This window comes from Ostrinia nubilalis, chromosome 17, assembly GCF_963855985.1.
Source record: "Ostrinia nubilalis chromosome 17, ilOstNubi1.1, whole genome shotgun sequence".
In the NCBI taxonomy this organism is placed as follows: domain Eukaryota; kingdom Metazoa; phylum Arthropoda; class Insecta; order Lepidoptera; family Crambidae; genus Ostrinia; species Ostrinia nubilalis.
The window spans coordinates 13,421,504-13,447,109 of NC_087104.1; the positions used below are offsets into that span (position 1 = coordinate 13,421,504).

The window sequence follows — 25,606 nt, forward strand, 5'->3', positions numbered from 1 at the left end:
TTAAAGGCACAGAGCACACGTAACCACAGATTAGAGAGTGTAACACAATATTAAAAGTACCCCCACTCTAGAAAAAAGCAGAACTGAATTATTATCCGAAACAAAACGCTTTTTGACGTTTATCACGGTAGTGATGTCATGGTGTATTCGCATTCAAATTGAATCTTGCAAATCTTAATGGATTAGTAAATAAATATTTTAATTTTGATATACTTCCTGAAATGAGTCTAATCGTATGGGCTGGATGCCTTTTTCCAACAGTCTCCCTCTAGATAAGTTGCGAAATGTGATGTGTTTATAAACTTGAAAGGCTTCTTTTTTTTTGTATGCAGTTACAACGAATTAGATTTTTGCGTTGTATCAAAAAGTGCCACTTGTTTTGACTAGATCCACAGGCCACAGGAGTGGACGTCCAATTCAATTCAGTTGAAACATAGAGCGTATTTATTCAATTGATTAGTTAATTGAACTGAATATCGATTATCTTACGAATTGTGTATGAACATCACTACTGATGTCATTTTAAGTCAAAAAATTGTGTGAGTGACTATTTCTGTTTTAGCGGTTGTTTCTCTAAATAATGGGTGAACAAAGTATTACTAATTTATTTGAGTCTCAAACGATACACGCAGACCACAAAGATCTTATTCATGATGTGGCGTACGACTTTTATGGCGAAAGAATGGCAACTTGTTCCAGCGATCAGTATGTTAAGGTAGGTTATGTTTTGAAACCAAACAAAGTGCTTTATGGGTCTTATCTCAGAGTTAATTTATTTTCTTGTTTAAACAACAATCTAAACTGGTGTCTCTGCTTCATATACAAATTCCACCGATTTAATGGTATCAAATATCACGTTTTACTTAAAATGCTACAATGGATTGAGAAGTTGTATTGTAATTTTTTTTCCTAAAAAATTATCACAAGTTAATATGATATGATAGTAATGCTGATTGCCCTGGGCAGATCAGTCAATTTTCTAGTTATCATAAAAGTCCACGATTGGACCTCGGTATGGTATAAGCATTCTTGAATATTGGAATTTACTGCAACAAAAATTTAAATTTGAATTTGAATATCATCTTCCTAGATATGGGACTCAGACGGTCGTGGGGGCTGGCGCCTGACGGGCAGTTGGAAAGCCCACCACGGTTCCGTGTGGAAGGTAACATGGGCGCACCCAGAGTTCGGGCAAGTCATCGCAACCTGTTCGTTTGACCGGACAGCTGCTGTGTGGGAAGAAGTTGGTATGTCTTGATACTTCAATTATCACACTTAGCAGTATGATATACATTAAATAATTTCAAAGTTAATAAAAGTCATAAAAAAACTCATAAAACTCATTTATTTCTGTAAATCTTAACCCTTAAATAACCAGGTCCAACCAACGTCTCAGTATTAACCCTACCACTGCTTCAGGACAACAAATGGGCCAGTGCTGAGAAGAAGCAGCGCAAGCAACTCACTATTGTCAGCCTCTTTTTCAAAGGTTTACAGGCTTTAAAATGTACAAAGTTATAAATATTTATGCGAACTAGGCAGTAACGCATCCCAAACATTTTTATCTTTTAAATAATCATCAACTTTATAGTAGCCCTTTTTCATTAAGGTACTTTTAATTAAATGTACTTATAATTAAATGTTTTCACTGACTTGGTTTTCAGGTGACACTAATGTGTCAGGTTCAGATAAAGGCTTACGTACATGGGTAAAACGTTCCAATCTAGTAGACTCCCGGACGTCAGTCACTGATGTAAAGTTCGGGCCTAAACATTTAGGCCTTTTGCTAGTCACATGCTCAGCTGATGGAATCATAAGGTATTTAATTTATTTTCTGTAATTTAGATACTTATTATTAATTTTTAAAATAATGGATATGTTCTTAATCCCACTTTTAATATTAATACTATAGGGTTTTTATAAATGCCTTCGAGAGGAATTCATTATAATCAATTAAAAAATGACTTCAAATAGATTATTGGAATTATTATATTTGTAGCATTACTCTAGAACTACTATAACTATATTAGATTGCAACGGGGCGTCTTGGCTAGCTCAGTCTGACACCCCGCTGTTTAGTACTAAGACCCAGTTCGCCTTCTGCGATGAGGGATGTGTACCTATCCAGGATGCCTACAGGGATATTTGACCAAGGAAACGCACAATCAATAACACAATGGCACTTTGTAATTCAGGTTCCACAATAGTTTACTTATTCTAGTTTCACTGACTCTAAATTACTATTATTTAAATAACGAGCAAGTTGTTCCACAATTGAAAATCTACTATGACAAGAGGGATAGCGACGTGCCCGGTTCACGTCCCGAAACTAGTTTTCGTATCCGCGAGAGGGGCGGCGCCCTGTGCGAGGTTTATCGAGTGTTAGTCTGGATACTTACAACTAGGGGGGTAGGATGTGGTTCGTTAGCTCAAGCCAGAGACCGAAGCCTCGATAGTGAGTACGACCACTCGGGAAAGGCGTCGGACCTACGGGGCGAGGGGGTGTGAAGTTCAGGAAGGGTGGCAGCAGGATTGCTACCGCAGGTTCGGGATGAGTATCTCATGCACTACTCGGTAAGGACTAGGGCATGTAATATCGGAAGGTTTTCAATTCCGATATTGGATTCCGATATAGGATCTCAATATCGGAATTCCGATATTAATATCGGAATTGAGTTTATGTGTTATAAATTGTAATATTTGGTTATATTCGTAACATTTCTCAATTGTATATAGTAAAATAATGATTTTAATCAATCTCTTTAATTTGGTACAAAACAGCACTTCTTAATGATAAAATTGAAGTATTTAAAACCATTTTTGTATGTTATGGGTATCCATTGCATTTGGTTACTGATAATGAACCAATATAGACTAGCAAAGAATTTAAGTGCTTTTGTAAGACAGGTATCAAACAAACTTTTACTCCTCCAAAACGAAGCTTATGACCATATTGCACCCTACCTATTTTCGCTTGGGAGCTCGATTCTCGAGATTGTTGAAAGTATGTCTCTACCTCGGACAAACGATTCAGCCAGGTAGATTCAATTTCGAGAAAGCGTTAAATCGACGAATCTTACTCGGCTGGGCCGCTTTCGGGAAACTACACAACATCTTTTCGTCCAAAATACCGTGCTTAAAGACAAAAGTCTTTAATCAGTGTGTGTTACCAGTAATGATATATGGCTCGGAAACATGGTCTCTCAAAGTTGCACAGCGTGCTATGAAGAGGGCTGTGCTTGGTGTTTCTTAACAAGATCGAATCAGAAATGAGAAGCTCCGTAAACGAACTAAAGCCACTGACATAGCTCGACGGACTAGCAAGCTGAAGTGGCAATGGGCAGGGCACATAGTACACAAAACTGACGGGCCACAGCCCAATTAATGTTTGGAAGGGAGTAGAGATATCGTTTTTCATTGCTAAGACCAGAGGTGGAATTGTGTAAAGCAATCGTGATCATTTGACAGTTCATAACGTACGATTATTCTGCCAAACGCTTTGTTTAACTGACTTTATCGTACGTTAAGAACTGTCAAATGATTAAGATTGCTTTACACAATTCCACCACAAGTACGGCAAGTGCTAAAATTGTTTAAGAACAAGTTAAATTAACCATAAATATTTGCAGTGGGACAAAAAAGTAATGGTGAGAGAGATGAGAACATCATTGGTCTTTGCCAATCATGTACTTTGGGGTTTGTGGCAGCTTGTGGCGCGTTTAAACGCTTTGTTTAAAATCTCAATTAAACCTTTATCTCGATTCCGATATTACGATATTGGGTCGCTCAATATCGGAATTGTAATATCGGATCTCGTACTCCGAGATTCCGATATTACGAGATTCCGAGATTCCGATATTCATGCCCTAGTAAGGACGAGAACCGGTTGGCTATCAACGATAGAACGTCTCGACACGACGCTTTATGGCAAGCCGCGGATTAATGACGAGGTATCGGATCAAGCCAGAGTCGAACAGTTAGGGTTAGTAGGGAACAATGTGGATAGCTATTCGCTAGGGACTCTGTGCAATGCAGCCGAGGGAACGATAGACGCGCGCGCGAACGTCTGGCTGTTACAATGGCTCCCGAGCGAATGCTAGGCGCCCGCGGTCGCCGCCGTCTCTTATATTAGCTCGGTCCGTGCGGCGTGCGGCCGCGCAGCCGTAGGGTTGTCAAAATCTCTGCGCTGGGCGCTAGGGCCGTCGATGCGTCGCGGGGCGCGTCACAAGATTTACTATATTTCATAATGAAATCATTGTTTTCAGGATATATGAAGCCCCAGATGTGATGAACCTGGCCCAGTGGACACTACAACACGAAATACCCACCAAAGTTTCCATAAGTTGTCTATCATGGAACCCTTCCTTATCTAAGTAAGTGTGCAACCATAAAATCTTAATTTTAAAATGTGTACTTAATTTTAAAATTGATTCATTAATATTAAAATTACACTTTTGAGACAGAGCTACAAATTAAAAATCATCTTATTAAAAGATTTTTATATTTTTATTTATTTTAATTAAAGTATAAATACTGTACAAGATTTAGCATAAGGCCACGTTCATATTGATGAGCCTTTTGCTAACGCGCGTTTATAACTACATGTAGAAATGCGCGTTAGTATGTGTACTCCGAGAATTAGCGCTCCTACACGATGCCGCTGCCGCGCCGTCGCCGTGCCGACGCCGCACTTTTATACTGTGGATACGCGCCGCGAAAAGTCCGCTGCCGCGCCGCTGCAACAGTGTAGGTAGTGGACCGGTAAAATTATGCTTTGACGGCGCGGAAGCGTATCTACAGTGTAGAGTTCCTGCGAACGGCGCGGTGGCGTCGTCGTGTACAGGAGCGCTAACATACATAAATATAGCAAAACGCGCGTAGAGCGCTCATCGTCTGAACGTGGCCTAAGTAAACTTGACACATAAGTGTAGGTAGCCTGTGTAGCTACGTCTTTGATGAGCGAATTTATTTTTGCATCTTTTTTTCTACATTCTTTTGAACTAGCTACAAAACTGTAATATAATTTTGTTCTAAAAATATGTCGATTGTTGCCACCAGAATAAACCCGCCAATGCTAGCTGTGGGCAGCGACGAGCCCAACACCACCAACGCGGCTGCCAGTGTGCAGACGGACAAAAGTACTGCGTGCAATGGAAAAGTGTTCATATATGAGTAAGAATCTTCACATTCCTTTTTGGAAACTAATAATTTTAGGAAAGTAATCTTATGTATATGTTACGGTTAATGTGATAAATTGAAAATTATTAATAATAACCGGTAATTATGAATAATTACCGACAGTCGCGGTAAAAGTGATAAATTAATCACATTTGACAGTAATTATTTAATAATTCAACCTTAGTACTAACAAATTTCATAAAAGAGAACAACATCTTGTGTACGTGCTCGTGTACTATCGGGGACTCGAACGCCTTGACACCTTAAGGGCCTAAATTGTTTGCACACACACGCTCGATATTGCTCCGCCCCCGTTCATTCATGTTTCGGGTCTAAGCAGCGTCGGCGCACCACTGTAGATGTTTGCCCTAGCAAACCAAGCTCTATGTAAAGCAATTAGGATTGAGTATTGCTTATTACCCGCATCCGTAGCGCTCGTTTGGCAACGTCGCATTTTAGTCAATTTGAAACCCAATAAAAAATCGCTACAAAATATTATATGAGGCTTCGTGTAAAATTTGAACTAACGATTGCCCGCTCGGGTCACAAAATTGCTATCGCACATTCCAAAGTAACTATGCAATTTCCCGAGAAAAAAGTAGCCCTTTCTACAATTATTGTTGATATTATGAGTGTAAATCTCATGATATTAGTTTAGCTAGTTAGGGCGAGAAATACAAAATCATACAGTTGCTTTCGAATTTTACTTATTTAATAGGTATTTAATTTATTCGGAACTCATTTAAACAATATGTTATTGAATTAATTAGTAAAGAGTTAAGGAATATTTGTGGCTTAAAAACAATTATTGTAAGATCTGGCTATAACTTTCTTAAATCCTTGAATGTAAATAAAAACTTATAATAGGTTTCTATTTATTTTTAATGCATATTTTGTTTTCCGTTTTAAAGAAACACTTATCTTTAAAACGGAACATCTCACATCCAGGTAATTGGTTATCGTAAATATTATAATATTAAGTTAGTTTTATTTCAAATTCAATTTTTTATTGCACATTAAGTGTCTTTACACAAGGTCTTAAATCAATAACAATTAAACTTCAAACTAAATAATACTTTATCAAACAATTTACAAACTTATCTATACATTGTTAACAGTTAACAATGTATAGATAAGTTTGTAAGTAAATATAAGAATTATTTTGAGAGGCATGGTTCAGTAATCGAGCGGAGGTCAATAAAAAGGCAATCAAACAGTCCAATTACTAGCACGGGTCAACACAAATCAATCGGTTATTGATCACGAAACTTCACAAAAAAACAAAGGAGAGAATATGTCGACAGATCGCCAAAGCAAAAAGCAGACAGACTTCGTATAAAAACACAATATTAAAAAAAATACATATCTATTTGTTTGTAACCAAATTCTATTATTAAAATTCTAAGGCTGAGTTGCACCATCTTACTTTAACTTTAACAAACGTCAAAATTCTGTCAAACTCAATACAAAAAGCACCGGTTACCGTCATAGTTACGGTCAAAGTTAGGTGGTGCAACTCAGCCTAAAACTAAGAAAGATTGAAGAAAAAGAAACATTTCGTTTTAAACCTTAACCGTATGACAATAAAGTGCACAATGGTATTTCGTATTGCAACCTAAGCCCTGATTGTCTCTTATTGGTCGTAGTAAAAATATAGTAAAATGCGTAACCAATTAGAGACGGGGTGAGCACGTGACCGGAGCGATGCGCTTACGCTAAAATTTCTACAAAGTGGTCAGGCGGAAGAGTCCCCGATAGTACAGCCAAACTTTTGAACATTTTGTTATCATATATTAATATAATTTGGCATAATGAGTTTGGAATGTTTCTTGCATAATATTACTTTTCCATGATGCCTATAACATAATGTTTTGATTTAAAGTGAAAAATAGGTTAAGGTGCGGCGGAGGTGCCCTTGGGCCACCCCTAAGCCGCCTATTTAGTTTTATACACACATAAATGACCTCATATTAATCACATTTACCAAATCATGCGGTAATTATTCATAATAACCGGCGATTATTCATAATTTTCACATTTATCACTTTGACCGTAACATATACAGGGTGTCCCGTAATGTAACGTCAAGCCGGAACTGGGTGTTGAGGCAAGTTGTGCTGGTTATCAGAAAAATATAAAAAAAAATCTATGTGGCATATTTTAAAAATAATAGGCATTTAAAAAAAATCAAAAAATTCTACTCCAGGTGACGGTCCTTTTGCTCGTGTTGCCACAAATCTTCACTTTTTCCAAATTTTTTTTTTGTTATGTAACCCTGAATAATGCTTCTCTAAATTGTTATAAAAATTACAAAACCAGCTGCTCCAGCTTGGACGAAAAAAATACATTATTCCCAAAAAAATTTTCAAAATAAAAATTTTGCCTAGTTTAAACTGAATGTACTGAAAAAAAATTGTACTACGCGAGTATGGCAAGTGACGTCATAATTTGGCGCATTTAGTAAGGATTCCAAAATGGTATAACACTTGGTAAATTCTTGCTGTAATTGTCGACAATTTTTGGTTTTTTGGAAATAATCCCATTTTTAACTTTATCTACCTTGGTTAAAAATTATTATTCTAATGAAACCAAAATTCAAGTTTCTGTGACTGACTACCGTACAATCAGTCACAGAAACTTTTGTCACCATGACAGTAATTAGTAGTTGACATACTGTGACAAAAGTCACCCGTGCGCGCGCGCCTTTACTACCTGCCCTGCCTGCACTTGTACTTGGTAACAGGGATAATAAGGATATGAAGTTTCGGTTATGGATACGGTTACGGATATTAGAATAATATTATACCGGTTTCGGTTACGGTCACGGATATGAAATCATTTCAGATTATCCGAAAGTCTCGGATAATTTCGGTTACGGAATTATTAGAATTTCAAAAATGTAGGTATAATACAAATAGCAAGATGCTGCGTGAGCGTGACCCACATAGCTACTTTATGTACCAACTAAGACGACACCTATGTATGATAAAGGTAAAACAGGCTGGCATATTAGATGGTGCCAGCGAATGCCAGACAAGTTGGTAACAAATATTAAGATTTAAGGTACAATTCCAAGACGGGCCGCAGACCGCTAACTGCTACCGCAAACTGCAAAACTATGAAATCGGCAGCGCGGCATTGCAGCTGCGGCGTGTATACTGCAGATTTCATAGAGTTTTGCAGTTTGTAATGGTACCCTTAGACTCCGCCTTTATCCGAAACTATCCGTAACTTTTGAATCAGTTTCGGTTACGGTTATGGACATTTTTTTATTTCGGATATCCGATAGTTTCGGTTACGGTTACGGATATCCATAACATCCCTGCTTGGTAAGATGGCCCTCTCCGTCCCGCTCATACCTTTTAAAATGGCTTCTCCACCTCACTTAAGCCAGAAACTTAATTTTGGGCACATTAGAATAATATTTTTAACCAAGGTAGATAAAGTTAAAAATGGGATTATTTCCAAAAAACCAAAAATTGTCGACAATTACAGCAAGAATTTACCAAGTGTTATACCATTTTGGAATCCTTACTAAATGCGCCAAATTATGACGTCACTTGCCATACTCGCGTAGTACAATTTTTTTTCAGTACATTCAGTTTAAACTAGGCAAAATTTTTATTTTGATATTTTTTTTTGGGAATAATGTATTTTTTTCATCCAAGTTGGAGCAGCTGGTTTTGTAATTTTGATAACAATTTAGAGAAGCATTATTCAGGGTTACATAACAAAAAAAAAATTTGGAAAAAGTGAAGATTTGTGGCAACACGAGTAAAAGGACCGTCACCTGGAGTAGAATTTTTGGTTTTTTTTTTAAATGCCTATTATTTTTAAAATATGCCACATAGATTTTTTTTTATATTTTTCTGATAACCAGCACAACTTGCCTCAACACCCAGTTCCGGCTTGACGTTACATTACGGGACACCCTGTATATAAAAGAAAGTCGTGTTAGTTACACCACTTATAACTCAAGAACGGCTGAACCGATTTAGCTGAAAATTGTCAGGGAGGTAGTTTAGAGCCAGGAGAAGGACATAGGATACTTTTTATCCCGTTCGAAATTAAAAAAACAAGTCTGCTTACTTATTGCCATTAAGGCGGAACAAAGTTCGCCGGGTCAGCTAGTGTACTATAAAAAAAAGATACAACAAAAAAAGTTAAGATTGAAAGAGTTTTGGAGCATAAAATATACAAGGCATCATTCGTTTTAGTGAAATGACGTCTACCTCCAGACAAATGCCTCCCCCAAGGATTTCCATAACGACAAATAGGCATCATTATTCAAATAGGCCCTTTTCATATAAATTTATGCTTGTATACTCATATCTGTCTTACAAACACAAAAAAGTACCTCTAGCATACCTACCGAATTGTAGGGACACCCGCTCCCCGCAAGTTTCTGCGTAGGCCTTAAAACATTTGTCGTGTCACACAGGTGCGTTCTGCGATCAGGTCAAATGAAATGAACGCAGCCCGCACCTGTCAATTTGTGTTCTTTGCTCGCGCCACACTGTCAGATTGTATCAATACAAAATGTCTCAACCGACCCGAAACCGACAATGTTGTTCGTACATGCTGCGGGCTGCGTTCACTTTGACCTGACTGCAGTGTGGGAAACCCATAAGAGCCTTGCCACACTGGCCGTGATCGCCGCTACGCTTGCAATCCGCTAGTGTGGCAAGGTCCTTAGACTCTCAATAGAATACAGATTTATTTATTTATTTATATAATTCACTGTGGACTTACAGTTTTACCCAAAACGTCCATCAGCGACAGAAGTACAGACAGACTTTTAGTCGGCCGAAGTTGGGCCTAGTCTAATCATACTTGTCCACACTGATTTTATCAGCCCAACCCAACTATTGGCCGTCAAAAAATCTGTGGTCTGCGTCTAGGCTTAGGCTGGTTTTAGAGTCGCGCTGACCACACGCTGACGGTCGGCGCTGACAGTTCAATATGTATGTATTGAAGGGAACATTCCTGAGTGACGCTGATCGCTCGGCGTCGACGCTTCATACATTTCGGCTCTCAGCGCTGACGGTCAGCGTGCGTCAGCGTGATTCTAAAACCAGCCTTAGGCTTGATTTCCTCCTACGCTGACGTCGGTCGAGCGTACGAATAAACACAATGTTCTATGAAGCACCGCACTGCAACGCCGTCGTCAGCGGCAGATGATTACATAGAACTAACTAGTGTGTAATCGTGCGCGCCGCTGAAGTCGGTCACCGATGTCAGCCTAAAAGGAAATCAAGCCTTAAACCAGCCTTAATGTTATGTCATCGTCAGGTACAGCGAAGGCGCCCGCCGTTGGACGCGCACCGACTGCCTGTCGTCGGCCGCCGAGCCCGTCAACGACATCGCCTTCGCGCCCAACCTCGGCCGCGCCTTCCACCTGCTGGCCGTGGCCACCAAGGACGTCCGCATCATCAAGATAGAGCCCGTGCTGTGAGTGTCATCATCATCATCATCACCAGCCGAGCCCGTCAACGACATCGCCTTCGCGCCCAACCTCGGCCGCGCCTTCCACCTGCTGGCCGTGGCCACCAAGGACGTCCGCATCATCAAGATAGAGCCCGTGCTGTGAGTGTCATCATCATCATCATCACCAGCCGAGCCCGTCAACGACATCGCCTTTAATTAACATCAACTTCAGGCTCAAATACAGGCCTGTACTGTGACTCGCTGTGAGTGTGGTCATCACCACTATTCACATATTCATCATCATAACGCAATAGTGTAAAATCACTGTGAGTTCCTATTTGGTTTAGGGTGTTGCGGGATGCTGAGTCAGAGGTATAAGATTCCGTGTTTTGACACGTTATGACAAGGATTTGCAAGAGTCCTTTAAAAATTTATAACACCGCAACTCTGCTCTACGATGTGTACACATAAGCGGGTCGGTATTGTCGATTCGACAGTATTTGTTGAACGACAGAGCCGACCCAACAAATCGTTATTAGGTGCGGCTAGCCGAGCGTTTTTTTTTGCATGTATGTATTGAATTTTACATCGATTATTGCCGGTCTGCTTATTTTTACAACAATAGGGTTACTTGTGCGAATCGCTTGTTCCCAACGAGTCACACCCAAACCAGGCCTGTTCATCTCCGCGAGTTTACATCGAAAACAAAACACGCACGATGGCCCACCTACAGGATACTATTCGACAAGGCCTCACATACGAGCGAACATTGACTCACGCACACGTATTCTTGTGTATGATGGAAGAAAATAAAGAAAATGGTGTACTAAATACAGTGCAGTATTTAACTGCCTAAATAATAATAAAAACACAGAATGTACTTTTTTAAAAGTTGCCTCAAGACACTGAGAGGTAAATAAGAAGTTAATATTATTCATGCTAAATCATGTATTTCCTCCGCCATTTTCCGCAGTTTGGCACCTCACGTCATATTATTTTACCGAAGTCAGCCCTATAGCTTCGGCGCAGTGCCGATCACTGACGTTTGTCAACAAAATGGTGCTTGACTCTTGAGACAGGCTAAATTACACCATATTATTAATGACATTGAGCATACATTTTTTTAAATACCTTCGTGAAGTGAAACTTCTGTACGTAGTACTTATTATTATTCTGTGCCCAAACGAGTAACCCTGCAAGCGGATTCAAAGCGGAGCAGCGACGAGGCGAAAACGATGCGCGTCGCGGCGTCACTGCCGCGTTGCCACTCCGTTTTAAAACCGTTTGTAATCCGTCAGTGTGGCAGCTCACTAACAGTGCAGCCAGTAGCAGTGTGACTCGTTGGGACAAAACATTTTAAAGAGATGTCCCATCGAGTAACGGTGTGACTGGATGGATTTTTTTTCCCAACGAGTAACTCGTTTGGGTGTGACTTGTTGGGAACAAGTTGTGCGAATGAATAGGTAGGTAGTTTGTGACGCGCCCCGCGACGCATCGACAGCCCTAGCACCGAGCACGGAGATTTTGACAACCCTACGGCTGCGCGGCCGCACGCCGCACGGACCGAGCTAATATAAGAGACGGCGGCGACCGCGGGCGCCTAGCATTCGCTCGGGAGCCATTGTAACAGCCAGACGTTCGCGCGCGCGTCTATCATTCCCTCGGCTGCATTGCAAAGAGTCCCTAGCGAATAGCTATCCACATTGTTCCCTACTAACCCTAACTGTTCGACTCTGGCTTGATCCGATACCTCGTCATCAATCCGCGGCTTGCCATAAAGCGTCGTGTCGAGACGTTCTATCGTTGATAGCCAACCGGTTCTCGTCCTTACCGAGTAGTGCATGAGATACTCATCCCGAACCTGCGGTAGCAATCCTGCTGCCACCCTTCCTGAACTTCGCACCCCCTCACCTCGTAGGTCCAACGCCTTTCCCTAGTGGTCGTACTCACTATCGAGGCTTCGGTCTCTGGCTTGAGCTAACGAACCACATCCCACCCCCCTAGTTATAAGTATCCAGACTAACACTCGATAAACCTCGCATAGGGCGCCGCCCCTCTCGCGGATACGTAAACTAGTCTCGGGACGCGGATCGGGCGCGTCGCTATCCTTTTCATTGCCATTAATTAGTAATTGTGATATAACCTGTAAAGTAATCGCTCGTAATAATAATAAACTTAGAGTCAGTGAAGTTAGAATAAGGAAAATATTGTGGAACCTGAATTATAAGTGCCATTGTGTTATTGATTGTGCGTTTCCTTGGTCGAATATCCCTGTAGGCATCCTGGATAGGTACACATCCCTCATCGCAGAAGGCGAACTGGGACTTAGTACTAAACAGCGGGGTGTCAGACTGAGCTAGCTTAGACGCCCCGTTGCAATGGCGCCCAACTGAATAACCCACGGAACCTACAGGGATCACCAGATCGCTAGAGAAGCGAAAGACCACAAGGAAAGCAAAACTTCGCACCAAATTGATAATCACACATGTCAGAACCGACATCTTGGATATACAAACTGAAGAAGACAGAACTTGAGAACGAGTGCAAAAGAAGAAACATAAAAACGGAGAACAGAACCGTACAAGAACTGAGACAGAACCTCACAGAAGCACTCAGAACCAAGCAGTCCCGTCAACCAGTCCAGTCCGCCAGTAAATCCGCCGAAGAACAGTCTAACAGTGAGTCAGAAACCGATTTTGAAGACACAGAGATGCAGCAAGAACCAAACATGTCGTACACCGTAGATCAGACTGAAAACATAACGGCCAGATGGAACCTAAGTTTTGACACATACAACAACCCAGTGGAGTTTTTAGAGCAACTGGACGAACTCATGTCATCGGGCGAGGTCAAGCCAGATAAAGTGCTCAAAGTGCTCCCCAGATTCCTGAAAGGAAAAGCCGTACTGTGGTATAGAAATAATAAAAACTCGTTTACTACATGGAACGAATTCATAGAACTCTTCAAGTTGACATTTGTGAGCTGTGACAGTGACCTGTTAGCTAAAATAGTGAATTATAGGCAACATCACCGTCAAAAATTCACAGACTACCTCATTGAAATTCAAACACTCATGCGCAGATACGCAAAAATGTCAAAAGAGGAAGAAATAACTAGAATCTACGAAAACATGAACGCAAAATACAAGTTCTATATCAAGAAATCAGAAGCAGACTCGGTAAGCAAATTAATACAACTGGCAAACGACTATGAAAATGTCACAGCAGAACGTCAAACTAGCTTCACAGAACGAGAACCACGAAATAACTACCACGAAACAAGCACAAATCAAGGACACAAGGAGACGGCATCATACATACACAATTACAACACAAATACTTGCTGCTGGAGCTGTGGAAAACAAGGGCACTCCATGAAAGATTGCAGAAGTAAGAAAATACTATTTTGTAACGGTTGTGGCAAGATCGGCAAAATGAGTAAACAGTGTTGTAAGAAAACAAGTGAGTACACACAGTCCATGACAATAAACACAAGTCCGCAAATTAAAGATAACCGTCCATTCGTAGATGTATCGATACTAGGCGAAAAATATCAAGCACTCGTAGACACCGGCGCCACAAGATCATACATCAACGACCAAGTGTACAATAGATTCGTGAAAAGAAACTTGAAACCGAAAACAGTAAGCATAACAGCTAGCATGACAGATGGGCATACAACTCGAATAAAAGAAGAACTCGACTTGCAAATAAATATAAAAGGAAAATCAATTAACCACCAAGTGTTATATCATCCACAAATCACGAGTATACTGATCGGCATGGACATATTAAATAGAATAGGAGCCAAAATAGAATGGCCCAAAGAGAGCACCAAGCAAGAGGAACAAGTGGGAACAACGTCAAGAAAAACTACAGAAGCCAACATCGTACCTACATACGAAATGGCCGAAACACCGACAAGTAAGAAAAAACACAAGATCAAACTCGCACACGAAAAACCAATCAAGAAAAAAGACTATTCACGGAACCCTAAAAGTCAAGAAGTAATAAATAAACACGTAACATGCTTAAAACAAGAAACAAAAGAAGACTGGATCCAAAAGAAAATTCAGGAAATACAAAAAACCGGAAACAAGGGCTATAAAATGTCAAACAGCAAATTATACAAGAAAATAATAAATCACGCATACGGACCAAGAACAGAAACATCATTAGACTGGAAATTATGCATAAACAACAATGAAAAAAACCAGATTCTGAAAGAAAACCACGATACACCAACCGCAGGCCATCTAGGAACAGCAAAAACACTGAACAAAATATCACAGAGATATTATTGGCCCGGTATGTACAGAGATGTGTCAACGTACGTCAAGAACTGTAAAACCTGCCAAGTTAACAACGCACGCAAACCCTGGAGCGCAGTGTCTACAGACCCGGATAGACCACTATCCAGATCATCAAACCGGTCCACAGACTGGACCGAAATCCTCAATGTCAACACCGTCGACCACCCACAAGACCTGGACTGGCGCGAGTCCGGCCCTGGAGAGGAGCCGACCCGAGCTGAGGACCAGCCCAGGAGGCGGCCGGGGAGAAAGAAGAGGCGCGGCATGAAGGGGCGAGCACCGCCAAATCCAGAACCAGCTGAACAAGGCCAGTAACGTTAATTACTCGTAGCTTAACTTTATACCTAAGTTAGGTTTCTAATAGATAGATACAACATCTTAGTAACTGTCTAGTCAGTTCTCGTTAAAGTAAATTGATCAATATTAAAAACAAGTCAATAATGTATAAGTATTAATTAACATTACGTAGTAACCCTGTTTAATCTAGATCATTCAGTTCTTGAATTTAATCTCGTCAAATATCATATATCAATAACCTATAAGTATTAATTAACATTACATAGCAACCCTGTATAATCTAGATCATTCAGTTCTCGAATTTAATCTCGTTAAATATCACATACCAATAACCTATAACTATTAATTAACATGACATAGTAGCCCTGTATAATTTAAATCGTTAAATTGTTCAATTTAATCTCGTTAAATAACTATTGACGCAAATCGCATTGTTATTTACTAGTAACTCGCAACCTAAACTCACATAAATAACAAACCGGTTTGCTACGCGCCAATAGTACTACCAGTTTCTCGATAACTTTTAAATAGTAAACAAACATTCCATGAACGATTCACCGAGCGAGCTCATTTGCATATTATCAGTGAAACGTATTTTTTCTATTCGCCACGGCCGGCACTCGCTCGCTAGATGATTCATAACTAGATTTTACCTGCCTAATGTTTGCGCGCCGCGCCAAGCTGCATTCCATTTACATTAGGAAATATTGTTTATTGTAACTAAAACTTAACCCCTTAACTGCCATTGTCTTGTATAACTTTTAATAATTATTATAGAAATCATTAACATTAATCAGATGCTTATTCTGAGTATGGTAATTTAAATAATTAAACTAGTAAACTAGAAATATTAACAACAAGTGCCATGCATACCATTATTGTATCAAAGAAATATTTCAAATTGAATACTCGTAACAACAAAGTAAACAACTCGTTTAATTAGTTCATTGGTTAATTGTAAACAAAAGGCTAAAGGTATCTTAATAAAATTGTTTCAAAACTAAGCTAGCTAAAATTAACGTTTAATTAGTTCATTGTAAACAAAAAATTAAAGGTATCTTAATAACATTGTTTCAAAACTAAGTTAGCTAAAATTAGCGTTTAATTAGTTCATTGTAAGCAAAAAAATTAAAGGTATTTTAATAACATTGTTTCAAAACTAAGTTAGCTAAAATTTGCGTTTAATTAGTTCATTGTAAGCAAAAAAAAATTAAAGGTATCTCAATAACATTGTTTCAAGACCAAGTTAGCTAATATTATTATAAGTAAATAAATACACTGCCATGTTTTAAATAAAGAGTTATTATTGGGCTAATGATCAAGTACAAGTTCAGTCATGTTTTATATTTTAATTTTTACTCGTTATGAAGTTACCCAAAAATAACTTATTATTGACACGACTTTTAGTTGTTCTTGAAGGACCTTTATGTACCAGACTTGTGATTTTTCCAGGTAAAAATCTCCAAAACAAGGGAGGATGTGACGCGCCCCGCGACGCATCGACAGCCCTAGCACCGAGCACGGAGATTTTGACAACCCTACGGCTGCGCGGCCGCACGCCGCACGGACCGAGCTAATATAAGAGACGGCGGCGACCGCGGGCGCCTAGCATTCGCTCGGGAGCCATTGTAACAGCCAGACGTTCGCGCGCGCGTCTATCATTCCCTCGGCTGCATTGCAAAGAGTCCCTAGCGAATAGCTATCCACATTGTTCCCTACTAACCCTAACTGTTCGACTCTGGCTTGATCCGATACCTCGTCATCAATCCGCGGCTTGCCATAAAGCGTCGTGTCGAGACGTTCTATCGTTGATAGCCAACCGGTTCTCGTCCTTACCGAGTAGTGCATGAGATACTCATCCCGAACCTGCGGTAGCAATCCTGCTGCCACCCTTCCTGAACTTCGCACCCCCTCACCTCGTAGGTCCAACGCCTTTCCCTAGTGGTCGTACTCACTATCGAGGCTTCGGTCTCTGGCTTGAGCTAACGAACCACATCCCACCCCCCTAGTTATAAGTATCCAGACTAACACTCGATAAACCTCGCATAGGGCGCCGCCCCTCTCGCGGATACGTAAACTAGTCTCGGGACGCGGATCGGGCGCGTCGCTATCCTTTTCATTGCCATTAATTAGTAATTGTGATATAACCTGTAAAGTATAATAAACTTAGAGTCAGTGAAGTTAGAATAAGGAAAATATTGTGGAACCTGAATTATAAGTGCCATTGTGTTATTGATTGTGCGTTTCCTTGGTCGAATATCCCTGTAGGCATCCTGGATAGGTACACATCCCTCATCGCAGAAGGCGAACTGGGACTTAGTACTAAACAGCGGGGTGTCAGACTGAGCTAGCTTAGACGCCCCGTTGCAAGTTCAATACGAGTTTTCATTTTTGTCGGCCGTTTGGTGTAGTGGTTCGAATCGGACTACTATTCCGGAGGTTGCGGGTTCGATTCCCGCACAGTACAAACATTTGTGTGCATGAACATATTTGTTTGTATTGGACTGGGTGTTTTCTATGTATAATATGTATGTATTTACAAAAAAAAAAGTATTTAAGTATGTTTATATCCGTTGTCTAGTACCCATAGTACAAGCTTTGCTTAGTTTGGGGCTAGCGGCGCAGTGTAAAATGTCCAAGGATATTTATTTATTTATTTATTTTATTTCCAGGGACACGAACAATTCGAACGCAAACGGCTCGAGCGGCGCGCGTTTCAAGACCGAAGTGCTGTGCGCGTTCGACTCGCACTACTCGTGCGTGTGGCGCGTGTCGTGGAACGTGACCGGCACGCTGCTGGCCTCCTCGGGCGACGACTGCCAAGTGCGCCTGTGGAAGAGTGAGTGTCCCTGCACAGCATCGCTGCACGCACAGTGCTGTGCTGAGCGTCGCGGCCTCGAGACCGAGTGCTGTGCGCGTTCGACTCGCACTACTCGTGCGTGTGGCGCGTGTCGTGGAACGTGACCGGCACGCTGCTGGCCTCCTCGGGCGACGACTGCCAAGTGCGCCTGTGGAAGAGTGAGTGTCCCTGCACAGCATCGCTGCACGCACAGTGCTGTGCTGAGCGTCGCGGCCTCGAGACCGAGTGCTGTGCGCGTTCGACTCGCACTACTCGTGCGTGTGGCGCGTGTCGTGGAACGTGACCGGCACGCTGCTGGCCTCCTCGGGCGACGACTGCCAAGTGCGCCTGTGGAAGAGTGAGTGTCCCTGCACAGCATCGCTGCACGCACAGTGCTGTGCTGAGCGTCGCGGCCTCGAGACCGAGTGCTGTGCGCGTTCGACTCGCACTACTCGTGCGTGTGGCGCGTGTCGTGGAACGTGACCGGCACGCTGCTGGCCTCCTCGGGCGACGACTGCCAAGTGCGCCTGTGGAAGAGTGAGTGTCCCTGCACAGCATCGCTGCACGCACAGTGCTGCGTGAGCGTCGCGGCCTCGAGACCGAGTGCTGTGCGCGTTCCACTCGCACTACTCGTGCGTGTGGCGCGTGTCGTGGAACGTGACCGGCACGCTGCTGGCCTCCTCGGGCGACGACTGCCAAGTGCGCCTGTGGAAGAGTGAGTGTCCCTGCACAGCATCGCTGCACGCACAGTGCTGTGCTGAGCGTCGCGGCCTCGAGACCGAGTGCTGTGCGCGTTCGACTCGCACTACTCGTGCGTGTGGCGCGTGTCGTGGAACGTGACCGGCACGCTGCTGGCCTCCTCGGGCGACGACTGCCAAGTGCGCCTGTGGAAGAGTGAGTGTCCCTGCACAGCATCGCTGCACGCACAGTGCTGCGTGAGCGTCGCGGCCTCGAGACCGAGTGCTGTGCGCGTTCCACTCGCACTACTCGTGCGTGTGGCGCGTGTCGTGGAACGTGACCGGCACGCTGCTGGCCTCCTCGGGCGACGACTGCCAAGTGCGCCTGTGGAAGAGTGAGTGTCCCTCACAGCATCGCTGCACGCACAGTGCTGTGCTGAGCGTCGAGTCTCGAGACCGAGTGCTGTGCGCGTTCCACTCGCACTACTCGTGCGTGTGGCGCGTGTCGTGGAACGTGACCGGCACGCTGCTGGCCTCCTCGGGCGACGACTGCCAAGTGCGCCTGTGGAAGAGTGAGTGTCCCTCACAGCATCGCTGCACGCACAGTGCTGTGCTGAGCGTCGAGTCTCGAGACCGAGTGCTGTGCGCGTTCCACTCGCACTACTCGTGCGTGTGGCGCGTGTCGTGGAACGTGACCGGCACGCTGCTGGCCTCCTCGGGCGACGACTGCCAAGTGCGCCTGTGGAAGAGTGAGTGTCCCTCACAGCATCGCTGCACGCACAGTGCTGTGTGAGCGTCGCGGCCTCGAGACCGAGTGCTGTGCGCGTTCCACTCGCACTACTCGTGCGTGTGGCGCGTGTCGTGGAACGTGACCGGCACGCTGCTGGCCTCCTCGGGCGACGACTGCCAAGTGCGCCTGTGGAAGAGTGAGTGTCCCTCACAGCATCGCTGCACGCACAGTGCTGTGCTGAGCGTCGAGTCTCGAGACCGAGTGCTGTGCGCGTTCCACTCGCACTACTCGTGCGTGTGGCGCGTGTCGTGGAACGTGACCGGCACGCTGCTGGCCTCCTCGGGCGACGACTGCCAAGTGCGCCTGTGGAAGAGTGAGTGTCCCTGCACAGCATCGCTGCACGCACAGTGCTGTGTGAGCGTCGCGGCCTCGAGACCGAGTGCTGTGCGCGTTCCACTCGCACTACTCGTGCGTGTGGCGCGTGCCGTGGAACGTGCGAGTTTAAATTTTCAGCGTGCTAATGAGTGCTAACGAACTGTCAAATAGTTGCAAAAAACTGTGGGCTGAGTGTGAGTTTACACCAAACGACCTCACTAGTGAGCGCGTTAGAAAAATGATGAAAATTTTAGTTCTTGAACGTTTCCGCTAGGGGCGCTGTACGTACAACCCATCATACATTTAATGTAATTTTTTTACGTAATGCAATATTTTTACGTGATGTAAACACATACTTGGCCCTCTGTTGTGTTTGACGTGACGGCGACGGCATCCCGCATCTCTTTTTATCACACAGTGTTGCTGTTAGTGACATCTCTGTTCATCTCAAGTTCTTTGTTGCTCTATTCCGTTAGGTATATTAACTTTATGGCGGTCACCTGCACGAGTGACGAAACTGTTGCGTTTAAGGCTTGGTATTTCTGCTAAAGTAGGTATTTCGCGCTGTCAAAATCTGCGTGCGCAATACTTCGCCGAAGACAGTGCGCCAAAGAGCTCTCGCGGCTACACAGTATAGAAATACGCAGTTGGTTAAGTTAGGTTGACTTCCTTCCGTTCAAGCGTCACACTCACAGCACTTTCTAATACAAATCATATCCAAGTGATAAAAATTAAAACAACTTTCAAAATTTTTGGGAATATATTTTAGAATCGGATAAATATAGAATATAACTGCCAAAGTAAACACGGTTCAAAGAGGCGTGGCGTCACCCGACCTTCCGGAAGTTCCGCGCCGGCTAAAATAATTTCAAGATTACGTCACCCGATCTATCGGTAGATCCTCGGGAGCTTGAGCGATTGGATAAACATTTTATGATCAGTTATGTTACTCGTAGTAGCGATTATTTAGAGCTTGGATATTTAAATAAATAAATTATAGTTGTTGCAATTCACAAAGCTTTGCATATTGTGGTTAATTACATTAATCAGTACACGCATCAATTTTGTTCAGTCTTTTTGTTTATTAATAAATAAAAATATCATACTAAAATTGCATACATATTTGTTTGTATTGGTCTGGGTGTTTTCTTTCCATAATTTATGTATAACGTATGTACGGGGCTCTGTATCGAAAATCACTATGAGCAATAAGCATCACACACGGTTACCTGGAGTGCATTACCGCAGCAAAAAGCTTGCCATCTTAAATGAACGGTATAATATCGAGATTTCGTCAGTACAGTTGCGAACAAAGGTGTTTGTGTAGTGTAGTTGAGTTGAGAGGTCAGATTATTGAAATAATAAAACAAACATTTTATTTTTTAAATACATTTTAAAAATAATTTACATTACAGATAACAATGAGAGGATGACATTGCAAGGTGGTGCCAGTCCAGTCTTAAATCCGTTGATATATGCTGTATCTGCCATGTTTTTGGCTAAAAGATTCTTCTATCTTGCAGTTTAGACTTTTATTACAGACCTCAGACAGTATTTTTGGAAAACTTTTACGCATGGTGGAGGAAGGGACGCTCTAGACACTCAAGTCTACAAGAGTCACATCAACTTCAGTTTTAAATCCGTTGACATCTGCTGCATCTGCCATCTTTTTGGTTAGAAGATTCTTCCATCCTGCAGCGTAGACCTTTAGCTACAGACCTTAGACAGTATTTTTGTGAAAATTCTTACGCATGGTGGAGGAAGGGACGCTCTAGACACTCAAGTCTACAAGGAGTCACATGAACTCCAGTTTTAAATCCGTTGACATCTGCTGCATCTGCCATCTTTTTGGCTAGAAGATTCTTCTATCTTGCAGCTTAAACCTTTAGCTACAGACCTTAGACAGTATTTTTGTGAAAATTCTTACGCATGGTGAAGGAAGGGACGCTCTAGAGACTCAAGTCTACAAGGAGTCATATGAACTCCAGTTTTAAATCCGTTGACATCTGCTGCATCTGCCATCTTTTTGGCTAGAAGATTCTTCTATCTTACAGCTTAGACCTTTAGCTACAGACCTTAGACAGTATTTTTTATTATTTATTTGCGTCAGTGTGCTCTTCTAAAGAGTGTAAGACGATTGTATGTATTTATTTATTTATTTATTTATATGGCATACCAACAACATATATATTATACTCTTATGATTAACATATTTTATGAACATAACATTTCTGATATATTAAGTGACATATTATGTCACTTAAGGGTAAGCACAACATTCAGACGGAGATTTAAAACGAACACAAAAGCGACTCGCTAAACTAAAAAAAAACTAATAATAACAAGAAAAAAAGCGTGCCCTACCTCGCAGAACTTAAGTGCTTATGCAATTTATCTTTAAATTTAGGGTGCTTATTGTAAAATACATCTAAATCCCGAACCTTGCTCTGTAGTGTGTTGTAGTCATTAAGGAGTCTGTACATAGGAGATTGACGACCCAAATTGGTTTTCGTAGCCGGTATCTTGAAAATCTTGGTGATTATGTGTCTAGGATATCTGTATGGTATGGAGAGGCAGATACGCTGAAGGAGACTGCTACACCTCACCTGAGCATTCAAAAGCTTGTGCAAAAAACACATGCTTAAAAGAAGTCTACGGTCGCTGAGAGAAGACATTTTGAGCTCGTCGAGGCGTTGTGTATAGGGAGCTCTATGGGAAAATTCGCTAGAGCAGAAGGCGAGATGTCTGGTGAAAGCTCGCTGAACACTTTCCACCCTCTGAGAGTGTATGGCGTAGTATGGATTCCACGATGTGGAAGCATACTCTAGGTTACTGCGCACCAGTGCATTATAGAGGTACTATTAAAATGTAATTTTAACTCATTGGTTTTGTCTCATATTTGAGGAATGTACAGTCACGGAATGAAAAGGTTCGTCAGTTTTCAAATTGATTCCTTCAACGAATCGCGAGCACATATTACCTTTTGAACCTATGTTACAGAATAATCTCGAGTTAGAGAAAATAATCTTTAACTGTTCGTCAGTAAAGTTCAAAATTATTCAGATCAAAGTTGTTTGACGATTTATCTTGTCAAGAAGATTATTATGATTGATAAACTAAAACCTTCTTGTTGGTTCAACCTGCCATTATTATTTCTATTAAATAAAAAAAACTATTGTCAATTGATCAATGTCATCATTGCATTGCACTGATGGGATAGAAAAATAAACAAGCAAAACCTTATTCGTTAGCAAACGTCATATTTATTTAAATGTTAGCAGCACTGTTTCTTGCACTGTTATGTTGGCAGGTTTGACTCTTACAGTACCTAGTGCAAGCGAAAACCGACACTAAGGTGACGAACCTTTTCATTCTCCGACTGTACTATGTATCATGAGTAGAGTCTTCGTTTAAAAGGATGCGAACGATTTAAATTTCAATAGGTAGACAAAATTGATAATTTTTAATTATCAAAAATTTAAGCTTTCTCCAGTAACACTGATATTATTATACTGTGACTCATCAAAGTCATCATTGTCAAAAATATTGACAAATCGCGAACTGTCACGGCCAAAAAACTGACACGCGTCCGTCCTCCGTAAGCGCCACCGCGCGACTGATTGAGATTGTCCAAGCCGTCATGGACGATTTTTTCCACATTTTTTAACATAGTAACTAAATAAGACGCAATATAAAAATTTCATCCGTTAAAAGCCCTCAAGTTATTTCTGAACTTTCGTTTAGTAAAAGATTTAGAATCTCAAATCGCTTATTTAAAAAATAAAACCATAAATAGAAAACGAATAGAGGTAACTTTGGGAATTTATTCTATCGAGTCAACTTCATCAAATCGTGTTTCCATCCGTTAATAGCCCTAGAAAATATCCTCAACTATGCCCAATAAAAATCTTAGCCTTTAATTTTACTGTTTAGTACCTCAAAAATGAAAAATGAAAACCTCATTTTCGCCATTTTCTCTGCTACCCGGCCTTAAGGTAGCCTTTCGAACTAAGTGTCACAGACGCAGCCGCGACAGTGTCGCTGCGTTCGAATGACGTTCCCTAGAATTTTATACATTTGCATAGAACATCTATTCGTCGCTCTGTCGCGGCGCCACTGACGCTATAGACGCTCGCTTCGAAAGGCTACCTTTAATCTCTGTCCGTGTCATTGAAGCTCTTTGTATTTACCTATCCTCTCGCTACGTTTCCAGTGCAATACCTGAACCAGTGGAAGTGCGCGGCGGTGTTCCGCGCCGGCGCCGGCGGCGAGTCCCCGCCGGCTGCGAGACCGCACACCGCCTACGTCCGCATGGCCGCCATGGCCAACCCCGCGCACATGCCCAAGCACTAGTCTAGTGAGTACACGCACAGAATAATAATAACTACTACCAGGCCTGTTCATCTCCGCGAGTTTACATCGAAAACAAAACACGCACGATGGCCCACCTACAGGATACTATTCGAAAAGGCCTCACATACGAGCGAACATTGACTCACGCACGCGTATTCTTGTGTATGATGGAAGAAAATAAAGAAAATGGTGTACTAAATACTGTGTAGTATTTAACTGCCTAAATAATAATAAAAACACAGAATGTACTTTTTTAAGTTGCCTCAAGACACTGAGAGGTAAATAAGTAGTTAATATTATTCATGATAATTCATGATAAATCATGTATTTCCTCTGCCATTTTCCGCAGTTTGGCACCTCACGTCACATCATTTTACCGAAGTCAGCCCTATAGCTTCGGCGCAGTGCCGATCACTGACGTTTGTCAACAAAATGGTGCTTGACTCTTGAGACAGGCTAAATTACACCATATTGTTAATGACATTGAGCATACATTTTTTTAAATACCTTCGCGAAGTAAAACTTCTGTACGTAGTACTTATTATTATTCTGTGCTAGTACGTATAAAGCCCTACCCATCCTTATCGCTCGCGCGAGCGATAAGGATGGGTAGCTTGGGGTCATTGGACAAAATTCTACGTGCTCACAGACCGGGCTTTAGTCTGAACACACACCGCCTACGTCCGCATGGCCGCCATGGCCAACCCCGCGCACATGCCCAAGCACTAGTCTAGTGAGTACACGCCATGTATAGTCTGGTCTGTGAGCGCGAGAATTTTGTCCAATGACCCCAAGCTACCCATCCTTACCGCTCGCGCGTAATTATGTTGCTGTCGCACTCGCACACTTACTGCGGGCGCCCGTCGCACAGTCGCGACAGACCGGGCCTTAGTCTGAACGAGCGACGTGCGCGGCGAGTCCCCGCCCGCCGCGAGGCCGCACACCGCCTACGTCCGCATGGCCGCCATGGCCAATCCCGCGCACATGCCCAAGCACTAGTCTAGTGAGTACACGCCATGTATAGTCTGGTCGGCGAGCTCGTAGAATTTTGTCCAATGACCCCAAGCTACCCATCCGTATCGCTCGCGCGTAATTATGTTGCTGTCGCACTCGCACACTCACTGCGGACGCGCGTCGCACAGTCGCGACACTGCGACAGCAATATAATTAGGTACGCGCGAGCGATAAGGATGGGTAGCTTGGGGTCATTGGACAAAATTCTACGTGCTCACAGACCGGGCTTTAGTCTGAACCAGCGAGTCCCCGCCCGCCGCGAGGCCGCACACCGCCTACGTCCGCATGGCCGCCATGGCCAACCCCGCGCACATGCCCAAACACTAGTCTAGTGAGTACACGCACAGAATTATAATAACAGAGTAAATACAAATGAGTAGGTCATCTTCATAGAAACGCACGGG

At 42.5% G+C, this 25,606-nt stretch overlaps 1 protein-coding gene across 1 annotated transcript; it reads left to right on the plus strand.

Moving 5' to 3' along the window:
* Positions 1–501: 501 nt before the first annotated feature.
* LOC135080137 (nucleoporin SEH1) lies at positions 502–24,188 on the plus strand. The gene is made up of 8 exons (XM_063974824.1): positions 502–715; positions 1,091–1,247; positions 1,665–1,818; positions 4,266–4,373; positions 5,059–5,172; positions 10,471–10,626; positions 17,887–18,053; positions 24,049–24,188. The coding sequence occupies exons 1-8, from the start codon at positions 581–583 to the stop codon at positions 24,186–24,188; spliced, it is 1,131 nt and encodes a 376-aa protein (XP_063830894.1). The 5' UTR covers positions 502–580.
* The last annotated feature ends 1,418 nt before the right edge of the window (positions 24,189–25,606 follow it).